General features: G+C 43.2%; 2 protein-coding genes across 11 annotated transcripts in view; one reads left to right on the top strand and one right to left on the bottom strand.

Moving 5' to 3' along the window:
• Positions 1-3899, top strand: part of SLC16A12 (solute carrier family 16 member 12) — a 37027-nt gene extending 33128 nt beyond the window's left edge. For all 3 annotated transcript variants that reach the window (XM_075026030.1, XM_075026029.1, XM_075026031.1), the window contains exon 7: positions 73-3899. In XM_075026030.1, the coding sequence (XP_074882131.1) occupies positions 73-335 (263 nt within the window). In that variant the 3' untranslated portion in view covers positions 336-3899. The remainder of the gene's footprint in view (positions 1-72) is intronic.
• Positions 3900-5837: 1938 nt separating this feature from the next.
• Positions 5838-15739, bottom strand: IFIT5 (interferon induced protein with tetratricopeptide repeats 5). 8 transcript variants are annotated; one of them, XM_075026018.1, is made up of 5 exons: positions 11698-15728; positions 9745-10095; positions 9385-9629; positions 8964-9109; positions 5838-7893 (listed from the first exon to the last, which is right to left on the bottom strand). In XM_075026018.1, the coding sequence occupies exons 3-5, from the start codon at positions 9439-9441 to the stop codon at positions 6456-6458; spliced, it is 1641 nt and encodes a 546-aa protein (XP_074882119.1). In that variant the 5' UTR covers positions 9442-9629; positions 9745-10095; positions 11698-15728; the 3' UTR covers positions 5838-6455. The 8 variants fall into 8 exon arrangements, with proteins under 8 accessions (XP_074882119.1, XP_074882118.1, XP_074882120.1 ...); XM_075026017.1 differs by having other exon boundaries at positions 9385-10095; positions 11698-13917; positions 15525-15728; XM_075026019.1 differs by having other exon boundaries at positions 9385-10095; positions 11698-11807; positions 15525-15728.
• Between the last annotated feature and the right edge of the window lie 245 nt (positions 15740-15984).

The raw sequence follows: 15984 nt of genomic DNA, 5'->3' as shown, positions 1-15984 counted from the left end.
AATTCTTTGTAAATTTGTAAATTATCAGAATTTTGGTGAGCCTTTAAAAGCCCATGATTTGTTTTCCTACAGGTTGGCTTGTGGACACAACTGGCAGCTATACTGCATCATTCCTCCTATGTGGATTTTCTATGATATTTAGTTCAATGTTATTGTGCTTTGCAAGACTAGCAAAGAAAATCAAAAGAGCGCATTTGCGGTCACTCACCAATGATACTGGCACCAAACAGCACATCTGGACAAATGGAGCAATAGCTTATTCTGTCACAGCAGAATTAGACCAAAAGAATTTTGAATTTTTGGCTGCAGATACAAACAGCTACAGCAACAGATGACAAGCGCCGTCAGGATCAGCACTGCACAGCTATGACTGAGACGGAGGTGGCTCTGTAGTGTTAATGCTACTGAAGATACTACTCCTGTGAAACAAGGCATCTCTCAATTAGATTTTTCTGTCATGTTTTAGATGGCTAAAATCTACATACCACAACAGTAATACCAAGTTAATGCAGTCATAGAAGAAAGCTAGAATGAAAATAGAGTTCATAGATACAAATGTTCACAAATTTATTTGAAATGCAATGTGTTGACTCCACAGGTAATCTCGAAGATTATAATTGGCTATAATAAAAGAAATCTATAAAGTAATCAGTCACCAAAACTGTGAACAATAAATTTGAAAGTATTTAAAAAATAGTATTCATGAAATAAGCTTTTCGGTGTTCTGGTCTATTATGTTTCAATGGACTAATCACATGCACCATCATAAAATCTCCACATTTATCAATCTGCATTAAACTCTGCAAATAACTGTTTCAAATGCCAAAGCCATTTCTTTAGAAAATCTGGCTTGAAACTCTGATTTATGATGAAAGTATCTCTGAAGCAGCTTTAATTTTTACAGTGTGTCTGAATTTTGTACATAGGTTGCAATTTAACTTCGAATATGGTTTTAGACCTACTTTGCCAAGCTCTCCACAGCAAAATTTTGAAGTGGTTGCTGGTTTTTTCCCTGGATATCTTTAAAGCTTGAATTTCTAAACATTAACATTCCAGATATGATCCTCCAGCTGATCCCTGTTGGGAGGGTGGAAGGGGTGCTGTGGCTGCTCTACTATCTGAAGAGGAGTAAATTTGTGCCGGGGAACTAGGCATGCTGATAGACAAACCTGCTTTAGCTGCATTAGTTGGAAGAAGCCTAAAGGCAGTGCAGGAGACCAGAGGAGAGGCTTGTGTTTTTTCAAACACAGAGCCTCTTCCTCCTGTAAAATCAGCAGCTGTTGAAGAAATTTAGAGGCCATGCAAGCAGATGACTGACAGACTGCCCTCTCCACAGGCTATTAGTAAAGACAAAGTTGTTTCTGCATTTTCCAGTGGCAAGTCTGTCTCTTCTTGGACCCAGGAGCTGTATCTTCAGGTGATGCAAATTACTCGTTTGTGCAAACTGAAGGGCTGATCAGGTCACTTATCCTGGATGGCCGGAACACAACAGCTGGAATTTGCTGATGGTTTCCTGCTACTTGTGTGAGGAATATACTACAGCTGGCTGCTTCATGGAAGCTATAGACTCTATGTAGTTTGTGGGGTAAATTACTGATGTGATGATTTAATAAATAATGGGATGTTGCTACATTTCCAGAGTGAAACTGTTGTCAGCAGTGGAGGAACTTCACATTCTGTGATGCAAATCACTTCTGTGTTTTGATGCTGCATAGAGCTGCGTTCTGTTCATTAGCAAATTGATCAGAGTCCAAATAATTTTTACCAATGCTGAACTAGTAGTTTTGTTAATCACCCGCAGTGTATTCAGTGGTTGCTTATGGTGTCCTGTTCCAGTCTGTGCCTCAGAAGGGAAAGCAAAATAGACTGATGTTCACAAATTTGATTTAGATCAAGAGAACAGCCATAGTGGTATAATGTATTTTATATATATATATATATATATGAATAGTATGTGTATCACATAGTTCTGTTATTCATGTATATTTCAAATGTAACATTAAAATTGTTTTAGTTCTGTTGCCTGTGCTCAAACAAAGCATTTCATGCTGTCCTGCTTCAGAAGTGTGGTCAGAGCCAGTAGCATGACTTATGTGCACAGACCACAGATTAAGAGATGGGATTAAGCAAAAACTGCTTAAAACTAATGACATAACCTTTTTTTCACCTCTACGTGGCAATTGAGCCCTGGGCCCTAATTTTGATTTTAACATACTTTCATAAAAAAAGACAAAAATTATCCATGAGTATTTCTTAATGAGTTAGGAAAAATATGCACATTTGGGAGGAAAAAAAAAAAGGCGGCTTTATTAATTAGTTGTGATGAAGATATTGTTTTAGATCTTAATGCAAAAGTTTATATCAAAAAGTAGGGAATGTATGGTCTACAAAGAAGATAAGCTATTTCAACAAGTTATAAGTGACCGCTGACATTTACTTTAGAAAAATTTAATTACTTTTTTTACCACATCATAACATGTCAGCAGTTGTTTGTGCCAGAACTGCATATTATAAAAATCTGTTGGCTTAATACTATATGCATTTTTATCCTAGTAAACAATGCTGTGTAATTACATTATTAGCATTTTTAATTTTTTTTTTTATTTCAAGATATTTTTTCATAGGCTTTTCTGTTTTGTTTTTAACTTATAATTGAGGCAGTATTTCTTCTTTTAAATATCTATTTCAGCAGAAACATTCAACTGGGTTTATACACAGACCTTTTGTAGAAAATGATATAATTATTTCAGGGTTTTCTAACACTGTTTCTGCTATGAATTAAGCCAATGGACAAAATCTTATATACAAGAATAATGCTTTCTGTGCATAAAACACACTGTGAAATATCAGCTCTGTCATGAATCTCCCCAGCTCAGAAACAGAAGGAAGGAAGCGTAACAAGAAATGACCTGCAAGTGGAAGAAATGGGAATACAACCCAGGTTTGCAAAGCCTCACGCCAAACTTCTACTCCCTAGTCCACACAACACAAACTGAACAGTTCGTCTTCATCCTGCCTTGTGAAATGTTTCAGGCACTGCATTATGGAAGCCTCTGGATTATAGCATTTTTAAAAAATGATTTATGGTATCTGCAATGGCTTTTTTTCAGATATTATAATATTCAGGCTGTTCTCCATAGAGGATGTTTCCTGACCTGGCATGATGCGGCAGTAGGCAGATACCTGGGCCAGCTGTGAACAATTTCACCAGCTAACACTGCATATTTCCAACAGCCCTGTTGAGCACTGATGGATACGAGCTTGGAGGGAGCGCAGCACCACCGAGCCTGTCTGGCTTCCTGGGACAGCATGGTCTGACTTGGCTGGGGTAACATCTGTCTGAGAAACAGACAGGTCCTACCTCAGATGAATCCTGTCAGGGATAATACTCTATTCTGTGCAGTGAACAGGAATACAGTGTAAGTGAAACTGCTTACAACTGCTGAAGTTATCCCATCTGTTTCTATTCCATGAGGTTTGAAATGGGGAAATCATCATTCTATTGAAATTGCTTACGTTCTAGTGATAATTTTTATCAGATCAGCTTTGGAACATTTAATAAACTGTACCTTGAGAAATTGTGTGAAAACAGCATTGGAGAAGTGAAGTACCTTCTGTTGAAAAACAACCCTGTTTTCAGAAAAAAAGATAAAACTTTGAGCCTGAAACATTTCTGCCAGTTTGGACGATGATTTATCTCCAGAAAAACAAAGGTTGGCTGTGTTACTGTATGGCGAATATATTTTATATTGCAGCAACAATTCCTTGTTGGCTTTCTAAAGTGTTACAAATTTATGTGAGAAGGAAGAGTTTGTTTAAGTTAAGTTGTAACAGTACTTGATGGTCAGCACAACAAAGTCCTTAGGCGGGCTTGCCTCAATAAAGAATACCTTCTTCTAAGTGACTATTCTGGTGTGTTCCACTAGAGTTTTCTATATAATTCAGAAGGTGCTTTTGATTCGTGGGCGTATGCTTCCTGAAGGGCTGTCTTCACTCCTTTTTTCCCCGCACTGCTAGCGTAGGCCCCGGTGATGGATTCGTACTCGGGTGCGAACCGAGAGCTGTTCAGCTTCCCTGTGCTTCTGGTTTTGCGCTGGTCTGGCCCTGGACGCTGCAAAATGCGTGTTTCGTTTCGCCCGCTTGGCGGCGCTGGAGCGCAGCCCTTTCCCCGTGTGGCCGCCCCGGCAGGCAGTGCAGCGCAGCACCCACCCGTGGGGAACCGCAGCGCTCCTCGCTCCCGAGGCACCAGGCGAGAGCTGGGAGGCCGGGGTTGCTCACGGCATCCCCGGGGGGCGCTGCGGCCCAGCGCAACCCTCCAGAGCCCGCGGAAGGTAAGGCACGATAAATAGAGTTCTTGCATCACTATGCCTCGCAGGCAGTTTCTTCTCCGTGGAGAAGATTGAGCCGCTCTGACTCGCCATAAAAATTCAGGCTCACATTTTTCTCAAATACTTTATTGCTTCTCCTTATTTCTGCAAGGTCTGTTTTCCAGGAGAGAGGCAGGAGAGGGCCTGGTGGCGGGGGGGGAGGGGCACGGATGTGCCACCATGGCTTCGGGAACCTGCACCACCTCTTCCTCGAATTCTTCCCTGCTGCCCTCCGTGCCCTCAGGAGGGTCTGGACGGCAACGACGCTGACATTAGAAGCCTCAAGATTGAGAAACGCAGCGAGGTCGCCTGATGTCCCCTTTTGCCCACATCACTGAGCGCACCGCCATAGGTAGTCACCAGCTCTCGACTTCAGCCCTACTGTTGTTCCTACCACACACCACTTCTGGGAGTGGTGTGTCAGTCCTGCTTCCAGTCCTTCCAGCTGTCCTCCCTCCCTGCCCTTTCCCTAGGTAGGGCCACCTTTGTTTCTAAGAGAGAGGCTGGCAGGTGGCTGGAAAACAAGGATGGACTTTGCCCCAGCCCTCTCCCAGGAAGACGGTGCAGTTCTATTATGTACAGTTAAGCTCCTGATCACTTTTGCTTGTATTATAAGAGGTTCTTTGAGGGAGAGCTGAGAGGGGAGAAGTTTCTTGATGTTTCATGATCTGGCATCGTATTTTATACTCCTTCAGGCCTGTCATCGTGTCTGTACATGGAACTGCTGTTGCAGGGGCAGAAATGCTCCAGGATGGCTGGAAACAAAAGCGCCCATCCTTACTGATGGGCTCTGTCACCAGTTTGCTTCATTCTACGCTACTGGCTAGAGCTCAGAAATGTTTTGGAAGTACAGCATTACTTTTCCCTGAGCACCATCATCTATTATACCACGGTACGATACCTTGGAATTAGGCCAGCCTGTTGTAAAGAATACTGACTTTTAGTTGGATATCTGAAGACAATCACCTCCTCCACCCGTTCTCTCTGTCCTTTCAGCCCTTTCTTCCATTTACATAGACTCTGTGGGCACCCACCCCTTTTCCCACATGCCCCTTGCACTCTGCTGCCCTGTTCTCCAGTGCTCATGCAACTCTGCTGTAGCTGCGTTCTGCCTTCCATGTCCAGTTCAGTACATTTCTTGTGTGTGTTTTCTGTCCCTGGCTTTTTTCACAAGCATGGCCGTAGATAGCCATCTCTTCGGCATCTCAAAGGCTGCCTTTCCTTCCTCTCCAGATGTTTGCTGTAGTGGTTCCTGAGTGTGCGGTTTGGGGTAAACTAGGCAGATGTTGTTTTGTGCATAATTTAATTCTTTGGTGAGACACCTCTGAAGCCAGCTTTGCTGAGAGTTTGGGAAAATAAATAGGGCTATCTCCTGACCCTTTCATATCCTACCAAAACTTTACCCCTGTTACTTTTTCAAATGGCCATTTCCCTTTCTCTCATCTACTAACATGAGGATTGGTCAACAGAGAGATACCAGAAGCAACAGTTGATGGATGCAATGCTCTTTAGTAGTTCACAACAATAACACACATTTTGTAAGCATTCCAGTGAACTAGCCAAACAGTAGTTATTTTTCATAGTTAAACAACATACAAGGTAATAAACTGAACAAGTCTTCAACAAAAGTTTTTTCTAAATAACACTAAAAGATGACATTTTTTAAATATTTGAAAAAGCATCAGAACTTCCATTTGTGTATAAGCATGCCTTTTAAGTGGATAAAGGAAATAGTACGATATGATTCCCTTATCTTTTTTTTCAGTAGAAGGTAAGATCTGATTTCCAGCTTAGAAGTTCTATGTTCTACAGATCATCACTTAAACACAACCTTTTTACCAGCGTTAGCACTGAAAACTAAGCTAGCTTAGCTATTACTTAGTCTTTGCAAGCATGCTCTCTGTTGTTGAATGAACAAACAAATGAACAATCATCTGCAGTTTCTACATTATCACCAGAAAGTGATGCTGCCAGATGTTTCATCTGGTTATAACTTCAACCTTAAAAAAAAAAAAAAAAGTTTTGAGAGTCTGTTGAAATGTCCTTCAGTTTGGGGATTTTTTTTGCTGTGAAGGATTTTGGGGAACTTTAGCTTGAGATGGAAAGTCGTAGCTCACATAATGCACTCAGATATTCTTCATTGTCAGGACACAATGCAATGGCTTTCTCATAGCACTCAATTGCTTCATGTGTCTCACCATTTAGATTGTGAACTAGTCCAAGTGTAGCAAAATCTGTTGCATCACCTAAACCTTCCTGAATTCTCTGTTCCAACAACTTCTTCAGAGCATTTCCGCACTGTTTTCTTACATAAGAATCTTCTTCAATTTTCAGCCCTTCTATGTAATACCTAATGGCTTCAGATTCTGATTTCATATGAAAACGCTGAAAATTGCCATAATTATAGTAGAAGTGTTGTTTATCGACACAGCTTAGAATATTTATCTGAAATGCTTTCTGAAATGTCTCTTCTGCTTCTTCATACCGCTTTGCTTGTGCGTACATGTTTGCTAGGTCAATATGGGCAGTAAAAAATTTTGCCTTTTGGCCAGTCACTGTTTTAAAATGAAAAATGGAAAGTCGGATGAGTTCGTCCACTTGTTCTTGAGGTGGATATCTTGTAGTCTTTTTCAGTTGAATCAGCTTTGATCTGTAGCAGAGACCTAGTTGATGATGCAAAAAGGCGGATTTTGGTGTCACTGCTAGGGCCTTTTTCAAAATGTTCACTGCCTTGTCCACTTCTCCTTTCCTTCTGTAAAATTTAGCAGCATATCGCAGGAAATAAGGAAGATTGGGGGTTTTCTGCATTGCTTCTTCAATGTACCTCTCCCCTTCATCAACTCGCATTAAGTCCTGAAGTTTTAATGCAAGTAATGCCATAATGAAAGTATCCTTTGGATTCAGTTCCACTGCACGCTCCAGGGGCTTGAGGGACGGGCCTAAATCTTGGCATAGTCTGAAAGAAAAATCTTCCAAACGATACATTGCTATTGCATAGCCGGCATTAAATTCCGGGTTATTGGGTTCATTCTTCAGAGCATTTTCAAAGCAATTCTTTGCTCTCTCGTAGTACTTTCCCCCAAACTTTAATAATGCCCATCCTTGCTCAGCATAGATCTCTGGAAGCTGAATCTTCTGTTGAGCAGTACTTGAAAGCTTTTTGCAGCAGTTTTCCACTTTGCTTACATAAGTTTGAGCTTCTTCGTATCTCTCCATGTGGTAATAGATCCAGGCATAGTTCCCCCAGGTAACAAGACTTCTCCTGGCAATTTCATCTGAATAATTTTTTTTAACTTCTTCTTCAGCTTTTTGGAGATTTCTCAGGGCTTTCTCATTTGAATTCTTTAGGTGGCATACATAGGATAGGAGATTATAATTTGTGATGTTGGATTTTATGAAAAACTCGATCTGATCGCCTATTGTTTCCTCTAGGTCATCAAGATCCACATCCTGCTTCAGCAAAGTCCATGTAAAATGACATTCTAGCTGCAGCAGGGAGCTCTTCAAGGAATTCTTGGAAATGGTACTAGAAGAAATCAAAGAAAAACTTACTTATACTCCATTTGCTTTTTGCTACTCTTGTTTTTAAACCAGGCATGATGTACTTCAAAACCAAGCAATACCTTACCTGGTGTGACTAGTCAACAATACTTCAAACAAGCCAAAGCTGTGGGAAGCCATAGGTCTAAATTGCTCAATAGTTATCTTAGCAATTCTCCTTGCTGGTGTATGAGGGCATCTCTTACATTGACATCCAGACCACCAGCTCTGTTGCTAAGAGGAGGGCTAGGCTCTATGGTAAAGCTCGCACATCTCTGGGCCTCAGGAACATATTTTCTATGCTGGGAACAATTGCTGAAGCCTACCCAAAAGAGGTAATCAAATAAAAAACTTCCCCCAAAATATAGAGAAAGTGATATATTGCCTTTCCCATGTCTCTGTATATTTTATGGTTTGGATTATAAATTTCACTTTTAATTTCCAGCATTTGTAAATCCTTGTTTGTTAGATCATAGCACTATTTTTATGTTATGATTATACTGATGTATCCAGTAGCTGGCTCCCAAATCCCACTAGTCTCCCCAGTTGCTGACACTTGGATATACAGGCCCCCGAGGGTGCAACCCCACTCCACTTCTGGTACAGACCACTCACTCACCCCACGGATCCCCAGAAGCTGGCTTTGGACATCCAGTAGCTGATCAGGGATCCTCTCTCTACCCAGGTGCCTCACCCCTAGACACGCACGCATGCGTACCAACCAGACCCTGTTTACATACAACTGGTCCTTAATGCCCCTTTATCCCTCTCTATTTTTCAACATTTGTTCCTTCCCAAGTCACCCAGAATCCCTTGCTTCCTTGCCTTTCGTCCCCTCTCCAAACATCCCATAAGAAGTCTTATGCAACTTCCAAATGCTTTTCCCTGCATCCCGTGATGTGTCCCATATCCGTAGGCAGTTCAGACCATAAGGGTCTCCCATGGACCCTGCTGCTGGGTGTTCCCCTGGCCCACGGGGCTGAGGGTCCCTCGGGCAGCCCTGGGAGGGCCGGGTGGGGGCTGGTGTCCCTGACTGGGGCATTGGGGAGCCCCCACCTGTCCTCGTGCCTCTGCGCTCCTCCATGTGCATGGGGATGGGCTGATGGCTCTTGGGATGGGTCTGGGAGCAGCCGGGTGTGGTGGGTTGACCCTGGCTGGATGCCAGGCACCCACCAAAGCTGTTCTATCACTTCCCTCCTCAGCTGGACAGGGGAGAGAAAATAATATAACAGAGGGCTGGTGGGTCAAGATAAGGACAGGAAAGATCACTCACCAACTACCGTCACGGCAAAACAGGCTCAGCTTGGGGAAAATTAATTCAATTTATTACCAATCAACCAGAGTAGGGTAATGAGAAGTAAAACCAAATCTCAGAACACCTTCCCTCCACCCCTCCCTTCTTCCCGGGAACAACTTCACTCCCAGATTCTCTACCAACCTCCCCCAGTGGTGCAGGGGGACGGGGAATGGGGTTTACCGTCAGTTCATCACACATTATTTCTGCCACTTCATCATTCTCAGGGGCAGGACTCATCACACTCTTCCCCTGCTCCAGCGTGGGGTCCCTCCCACGGGAGACAGTCCTCCACGAACTTCTCCAACATGGGTCCTTCCCACGGGCTGCAGTTCTTCACAAACTGCTCCAGAGTGGGTCCCTTCCACGGTGTGCAGTCCTTCAGGAGCACACTGCTCCAGCGTGGGTCCCCCACGGGGTCACAAGTCCTGCCAGAAAACCTGCTCCAATGTGGGGTCCTCTCTCCACAGATCCGCAGGTCCTGCCAGGAGCCTGCTCCAGCGCGGGCTTCCCACGGGGTCACAGCCTCCTTTGGGCACCCACCTGCTCCGGCCTGGGGTCCTCCACGGGCTGCAGGTGGAGATCTGCTCCACCGTGGACCTCCCTGGGCTGCAGGGGGACAGCCTGCCTCACCAGGGTCTTCCCCACGGGCTGCAGGGGAATCTTTTCTCTGGCGCCTGGAGCATCTCCTCCCCCTCCTTCTTCACTGACCTGGGGGTCTGCAGGGTTGTTTCTCTTGCATGTTGTCACTCTCTCTCCAGCTGCCGTTTCTGTCTGTCCCAGCAACTCTTTTTCCTTCTTAAACATGTTATCACAGAGGTGCTACCCACTATTGCTGATGGGCTCGGCCTTGGCTGGCAGGGGGGTCTGTCTTGGAGCCAGCTGGCATTGGCTCTGTTGGACACAGGGGAAGCTTCCAGCAGCTTCTCACAGAAGCCACCCCTGTAACCCCCCCCCGCTACCAAAACCTTGCCACACAAAGCCAATACACCAGAGCAGAGTGTTATTTGGGTTCCACCTCCTGCCATTGCCTGCCTGTGCCCCTGTGTAGGTGTGCAGACCAGCTTTTATCACACAATCTATCAAGAACACACCTTTACAATGCAGAGGAGATGACACTTTAGTCCATATTGCGCTCTCCCTTAAATAAGGAATTATACACAATTTTATAACTGAGGCTTCCCAGTCCAATGCTTCTTTGTTAGAAAGACTTCTCTGCTCTCCCTCCTGTAAAACCTAGAGAGTCTAACAGCCTGTGTGGTACAACGTGTGCTGCTGCTCAACTGCACAATCATGTAAAAGAGGAGATGTCTTTGGGGTAAAAAAAAAAAAAAGGACAGAGTGGAAAAACTGGAAAATTATGAGGAAGCAAATCAAGGAGGAATTGGGAAGCAATTCTTACAGGTTCTGGGACAGTGGGAAGGACACTGGGGAAAGTGACACTGAATACGTGTTTCCACCCGCACCATCTGATACAGAGGTACGGGAGGAAGGTCAGACAAAAAAGGTATTTATAAATGCTGTTAATGCATAAGGTTGTCTTACAGACTACTTTGCCTTTCTCAAATAATATCTACCCTGCCTCACTGATGTTTTTGATTGGTATTAACAACAGTTCCTAATTAGAGAGCTGTATGTGAGGTAATTACAGTTCTTCTGGCATGAAAGGGAAGTGCAGGTAAGTTCCTGTTATTATCACTATCTTGTTAGAAACCTTTGGCTACAGGTGAATACTACAGAACAGATAGTGGCCCTCAAATCAGCAGGAATAGCTTGCAGCACTTAAGTAGTCCCATTTCATTTAAAATGAAATGTGTGCTGGTTTTTATTGCCTCAGCTGAGAACCATGGCAATTCATAGCTGAAAACAGCAGTGGAGAGTAATTAATGAAAAGACATTTGTGGGAAATGAATATTTAAGAATGTCACAAAACCAGGTTTCTGATGCAGATTAAATACAGTTTAGCTCAGTTCAACATATAACTGGTAAATGCAATTTCCAAAGTCATCATAAACATCTTGGCTTTGCCCTGTTTCAATATGTGTGCCTCTGTGCATGCATGACAGTCTTTAGAAAACGTTACACCCCGCCCTTACGCTCCAAGCTCCAGCCCAGAACTTGCACTGCCCTGTTTGCTGGTCTTTGCAGTAGCAGAGATCAGAAAGTAAATTCTCAATGCATCAGTGCCAGTCACCCATTTGGCTGGGCACCAGCTATGGCTCCAGCCTGGATTTCATCCCTGAACTGCATGCACATAGTTTTTCTGACTGTCAGTTCTGTTCACAGAGACTGGCCCTTGCTGGAGAAGCAATAATGTTACAATATTCAATAGCATCCTTATTCTATTTTGATTCTTCCAGTAAATATTCTGTAAAATATTTTCTGCTGTTTGGATCCCCAAAGTCTCTCACTGCTTACATTTATGTAAATAATAAGCATTATTTTCCCGTGGCATAGCAAAAAAAGCATCTTTCAGAGACTGCCTTGCTCACTTACCCCATGGTTTTCCTTCTCTGCTCACTTGTCTTAAGGTAGCTTCAAAGCCAAAGGAGTGCTGCTCACTGTTGTTACAACTTCCCTTTTATGTGCTCTGGCCCTCATGTGATCTGTGAGTAATTTAATGGGAACCAGAAAGTGAAACTTCAGCTTATGTCTGAATCTGCCAAAGAAGCTGAAACAACTGCCGGCAGGGAAATAGAAACTTAGGAGTCACCAAGCTGCTTTTTTCAGCCTGGCTCCGTGCCATGCATTACATTGTGCTGTAGAGAATGTGGCAACAGCTCCTAACAGCTCCCAGCGTTTACTTTGTTCAAATCCAGAGGCATCTATGATAAGGTGAATATTTCAGGCTAGTATAGACTGACCTGGTTATCACACATAGGCTAGGGAAGGGTCATTTCCCCCTCCTGCCTCTGCTGATGCATCTTTGCACAATTTTTACCGTGCTTTAGGCTCCTGTTTTGTTGGTATTGTGTCATCCACATAACACACAATGTCTTATCGCCCCTGCCGGCACTCCTTCATCTTGTGTCTCCACATTGCAAGGTCTCTGCTGTTGTACCAGGCCTGTATTTCTCCACGCTATGATGTCATTGTGTAAGAGTACTAAATACCTCATCCCACCTAGAACAACTGTTTGTTGCTGCTCTCTACATACAACTGCAGTGGTACTGTGCACAGAGAAACGAAAGTAAAACAAATTAGATGATACAAACAGTAAATTCAAGGAATTGCTGTCACAGCTGTGCCAAGCAAAACAAAGCTGTGGGCAGGTCAGGAAAAGCTCAAACAGAGTGGGCCTGGCAAGCCTCAGTCCCGAGGCCATGCAAACTCCGTGCAAAGCTTATGGCCTGTTGCTAGCAACAGCAATGCTGTGTCACAGGGCTACACGTTAACAAAGAGATGGGGCACAGGCTGGGTACGGGAGCACCTATGGATATAAACAACTCACTGATGCTTAGTTTAAAAAAAAAAATAAATGCAGACCTGGCTTGATAAAATTTTATGATTTTAGGGGTAACAAAGAGATCAAAGAAATAGTATCTTACATAAGTAAATGGCACTATAGATGGTAAATTCAAATGTAACCTGAAGTTGCAGACCAGTGAAGAAAAAAAAAGGTGTAAAAGCATGTTAGCAAACATAAAAATGACCCAAAGTGGATCCTGGGGACAGGAAGAAGAAACCACCACCATTAGCATCATGTTTCTCCCACGGAAGGACGCCAGTGGCTGATGACTGTTGGTGGGTGTTATTCCCTCCAGCAGCCTGAAGCTACTAATCTGAATGCCCAGAGGAGCAATTTCTAAGGGAAGGAATAGAAACTAAGAAGTGTCCATGCACGTGCATGTGTGTGTAACAATTTTAACCACAATATTACTATTATTGTGAATTTTTCTGTAAAAAAGTACTTTAACTGCATTATCATTCTTTCTCTTTTTGTAATAATTAGATCTAGACTAATGATAATTCTTGCATTAGACTAAGATTTTCATTATACTAACAAAACAATTGTCTTTACCTATGTATATAAGATTTGATTTCTCTTTACCCATAAACAAGAATCCATTCCATTTTAAAATGTGAGAACATCTTGTTAAGAAATATGTTTAATTAGACACTGTCTAATGTCCTTTCATAATTATTATCTGTAGAATTTGAGCCCCCTCCCCATTTTGTAGGAATAAGCAAATAAAAATGCATATAAGGGTGCCTCACAAGGCTTCTCATTGTTCCTGGTATATGACAGTGTCAGCTCCCCTCGTTTTGTGAGGTTTTTAGTGGATGATGCACAAGGTTGTCCCTCTGTCCTAACAAGCCAGAAAGTCATTTATATCAAACCTCATTATCACCTCAGAACTGCTGCTGCCGCCATCACGTTCAATCTCTGCAATTACACACAAGAATTAACAGTATTCCATGTTTTTATTTATAAATGAATATAATCTGACTGCCAGTTTGTACATTTTCGAGAATGTTAGGTTCTGGCTTCTAAAAGTTTATCTTCTGCAGTATGAACAGTCTGTATTCCCACCCTCACCAGTGTGTAGGAAGCATCTACATAGGGCAGAGTACATCTCTGGATCTGGTGGCAAGCTGCACTCATCCTTCGGGTTTGGCCAGGTGGTGGGTCTGGCTGGCTGGCTCCAGCGATCCTCGGGCTGTCCGGGGGGGGGAAGCCGGGGAAGCGCTCCCGGAGGTTTGGGGAGCTTCAGCCTGTATGGAGTGAATTCCCGGGAGGCAGGGACTATTCAGGACAAGGCTGTCCTTTCCCTTCTCTTTCTCTTACCCCTTCTTTTAAAAACAAAACAGTCTTACATATGGGAAAGTCTGGTTTTTACAAGAAGTTGGAGAGCCTTAGTAACACAGCCATCTCTTGTGTCTCATTTAAGTGATTTTTTGTGTGTGACTTGGGTGTGGGTGGGGTTTGGGGATATTTTTTGGAGCTGATGTTTCAGAGCTCAAGATAAAGATTAGTACAGCTACTACTCTGAGTGGCATGCAACGTTCTAGCAATCAGGTATTTAATAAGCAGTGAAAAGAAGCGGTGAATTGGGAAGGAAAAAGTATTAGGGTATCTACACAGATTCATGTATTTTATGGAAAATAAAGTTAGGTTTCTGCAAGGCCAAAATCAAATGTGGACGTTAATGATTTACTAACTATGCTACTAAGTATCTATGGGTTTCTTGTCTCTGCTTCTGTCCCAGGTGCCTGTTTTCTCTGGTACATCGCTTGGTACCTTGCTTGGTACGTATAGGAAAATGCAGGAATTTTCCTTCTGGAATGCAAAAATTTGCCCTAATATCCATATTTTTACAAATTAATTTGCATCTATATGCTTTGGTTTGACACAAATGCCTATTGAATAGAATAAGTGCACAAAGTGCTTGAAATAGAGTAAGTGAAAGTAAGAAAATAGTTATGCAATGCCCTTCTGCAGCCATCTTTGTAACTTGCTTGGCACGGCACAGGAAAATTCAGAAATACTTCTACAGCCCTGCTGCTTTCACTTCGGGGAAAGCTGCAGCTGGGCTGATTGGTATCAGGGAGAGCTGCGTTGCATAGCAGCAACTGCAAGGGCTTCTTGGAAAACACTTGTCCAGAAATGGGCTGGAAACAACAACCGCATTCATATTTAACACAAAGGCTTTGTTTGAGTGTTCTGTACATATACAAGAATAAGGAATGGCTTCAAAAATATCTACGCTTTTGAGGAGAAAACTCATATCTGTAAATTTCCTTGGAGCTGAAATGGATACCTGCTGACAAAGAATTCTCCCCTGGTACTATTAGCTCAGCCAAACAATTGCCTGAAATGCAGTTTTCATTATTAAAATAATGTAAATGACAGGATCACTTTAAGTATCCTATTTTATGCTGGTTAAAATTTAGCCTAGTTTAGCATATAATTACTGTTTGACAGCAGCAGTTGTGGCATTTTATAACTTGGGTTTTCCCCTAGGGGGGAAGAGTACCGTGTAATTAATTTGACTGAAAACCCAAGTGAATCACTGAGCGATATTTTTGTTACCCAAGTTCTTTAAAACCAAACAACCCTAAGAAATGGCATCCAGGAATGCAAAGGGTCGCATAGCATCACTTGTATTGAGTGATGTATCCATGTACCAAAACAAGGGGATGCTATGAAAATGTCAATGATTTTTCAATTAAAATCTTAATGCTTTCTAAATAAACAGAAACATTTCTGTTCTTGACGCACTCCTGCTCTGCCTGCTCTGCCGCTGTGCATTTTATATCAGGTTTCTCTATTACTCTGAGGATACTACTATGGCCCTGGACCTAGTAACATGAATACTTACAGGACTGAATTTGGTCCCAGTTCTTGCAAGCCTGGTCACACGTCCCCTGACGGCTTTGCTGGGAAATGACAGATGTGCAATGCAGTGCCAATTAGTTGCCTCAGAGCATGAAGATCGAACAGGTTTGCAAGGAGCTGTGGTGGTAACCCCGCTGGAACCGTGTGCCTGCATTGAACTTAAGCCCACTTGTATTAGATCTGGTATGTTTAGGCTGTGCTCAGAGATGATGGAGAGATGATCTCTCCGTGTAAGAAGAACAGCGACCGCTGACACCGCCTTACAGCCCCTCCACAGGACCGGCCCTTCCCGAGGGGCAGGCGCTCCGCACGCCGGGGGGGGCGTCCCGCGGGGACGCTCCCGCCACCGGGAGAGGCGAGGCCTCGGCCCCTCCGTGCTGCTGCTGCTTTCTCCCTGGAGACTGCTGCGGGATCCGGGCAGAAAATAAAATACCCCCTCGCAG

Source organism: Buteo buteo, chromosome 4, assembly GCF_964188355.1.
Source record: "Buteo buteo chromosome 4, bButBut1.hap1.1, whole genome shotgun sequence".
NCBI lineage: Eukaryota > Metazoa > Chordata > Aves > Accipitriformes > Accipitridae > Buteo > Buteo buteo.
This window is presented reverse-complemented; position numbering and strand designations above follow the sequence as displayed.

Excerpts from the sequence above, each read along its gene's own strand:
- IFIT5 (XM_075026020.1), bottom strand. The coding sequence starts at position 9,441 with ATGAGTCCTGCCCCTGAGAATGATGAAGTGGCAGAAATAATGTGTGAT. Across the intron at positions 9,110-9,384 it reads TAATGTGTGATGAACTGACG|CTGAGGAGGGAAGTGATAGA; the intron begins GTAAACCCCATT and ends TCCCCTGTCCAG. Across the intron at positions 7,894-8,963 it reads GCGCAGAGGCACGAGGACAG|TACCATTTCCAAGAATTCCT; the intron begins GTGGGGGCTCCC and ends GATTTCTTCTAG.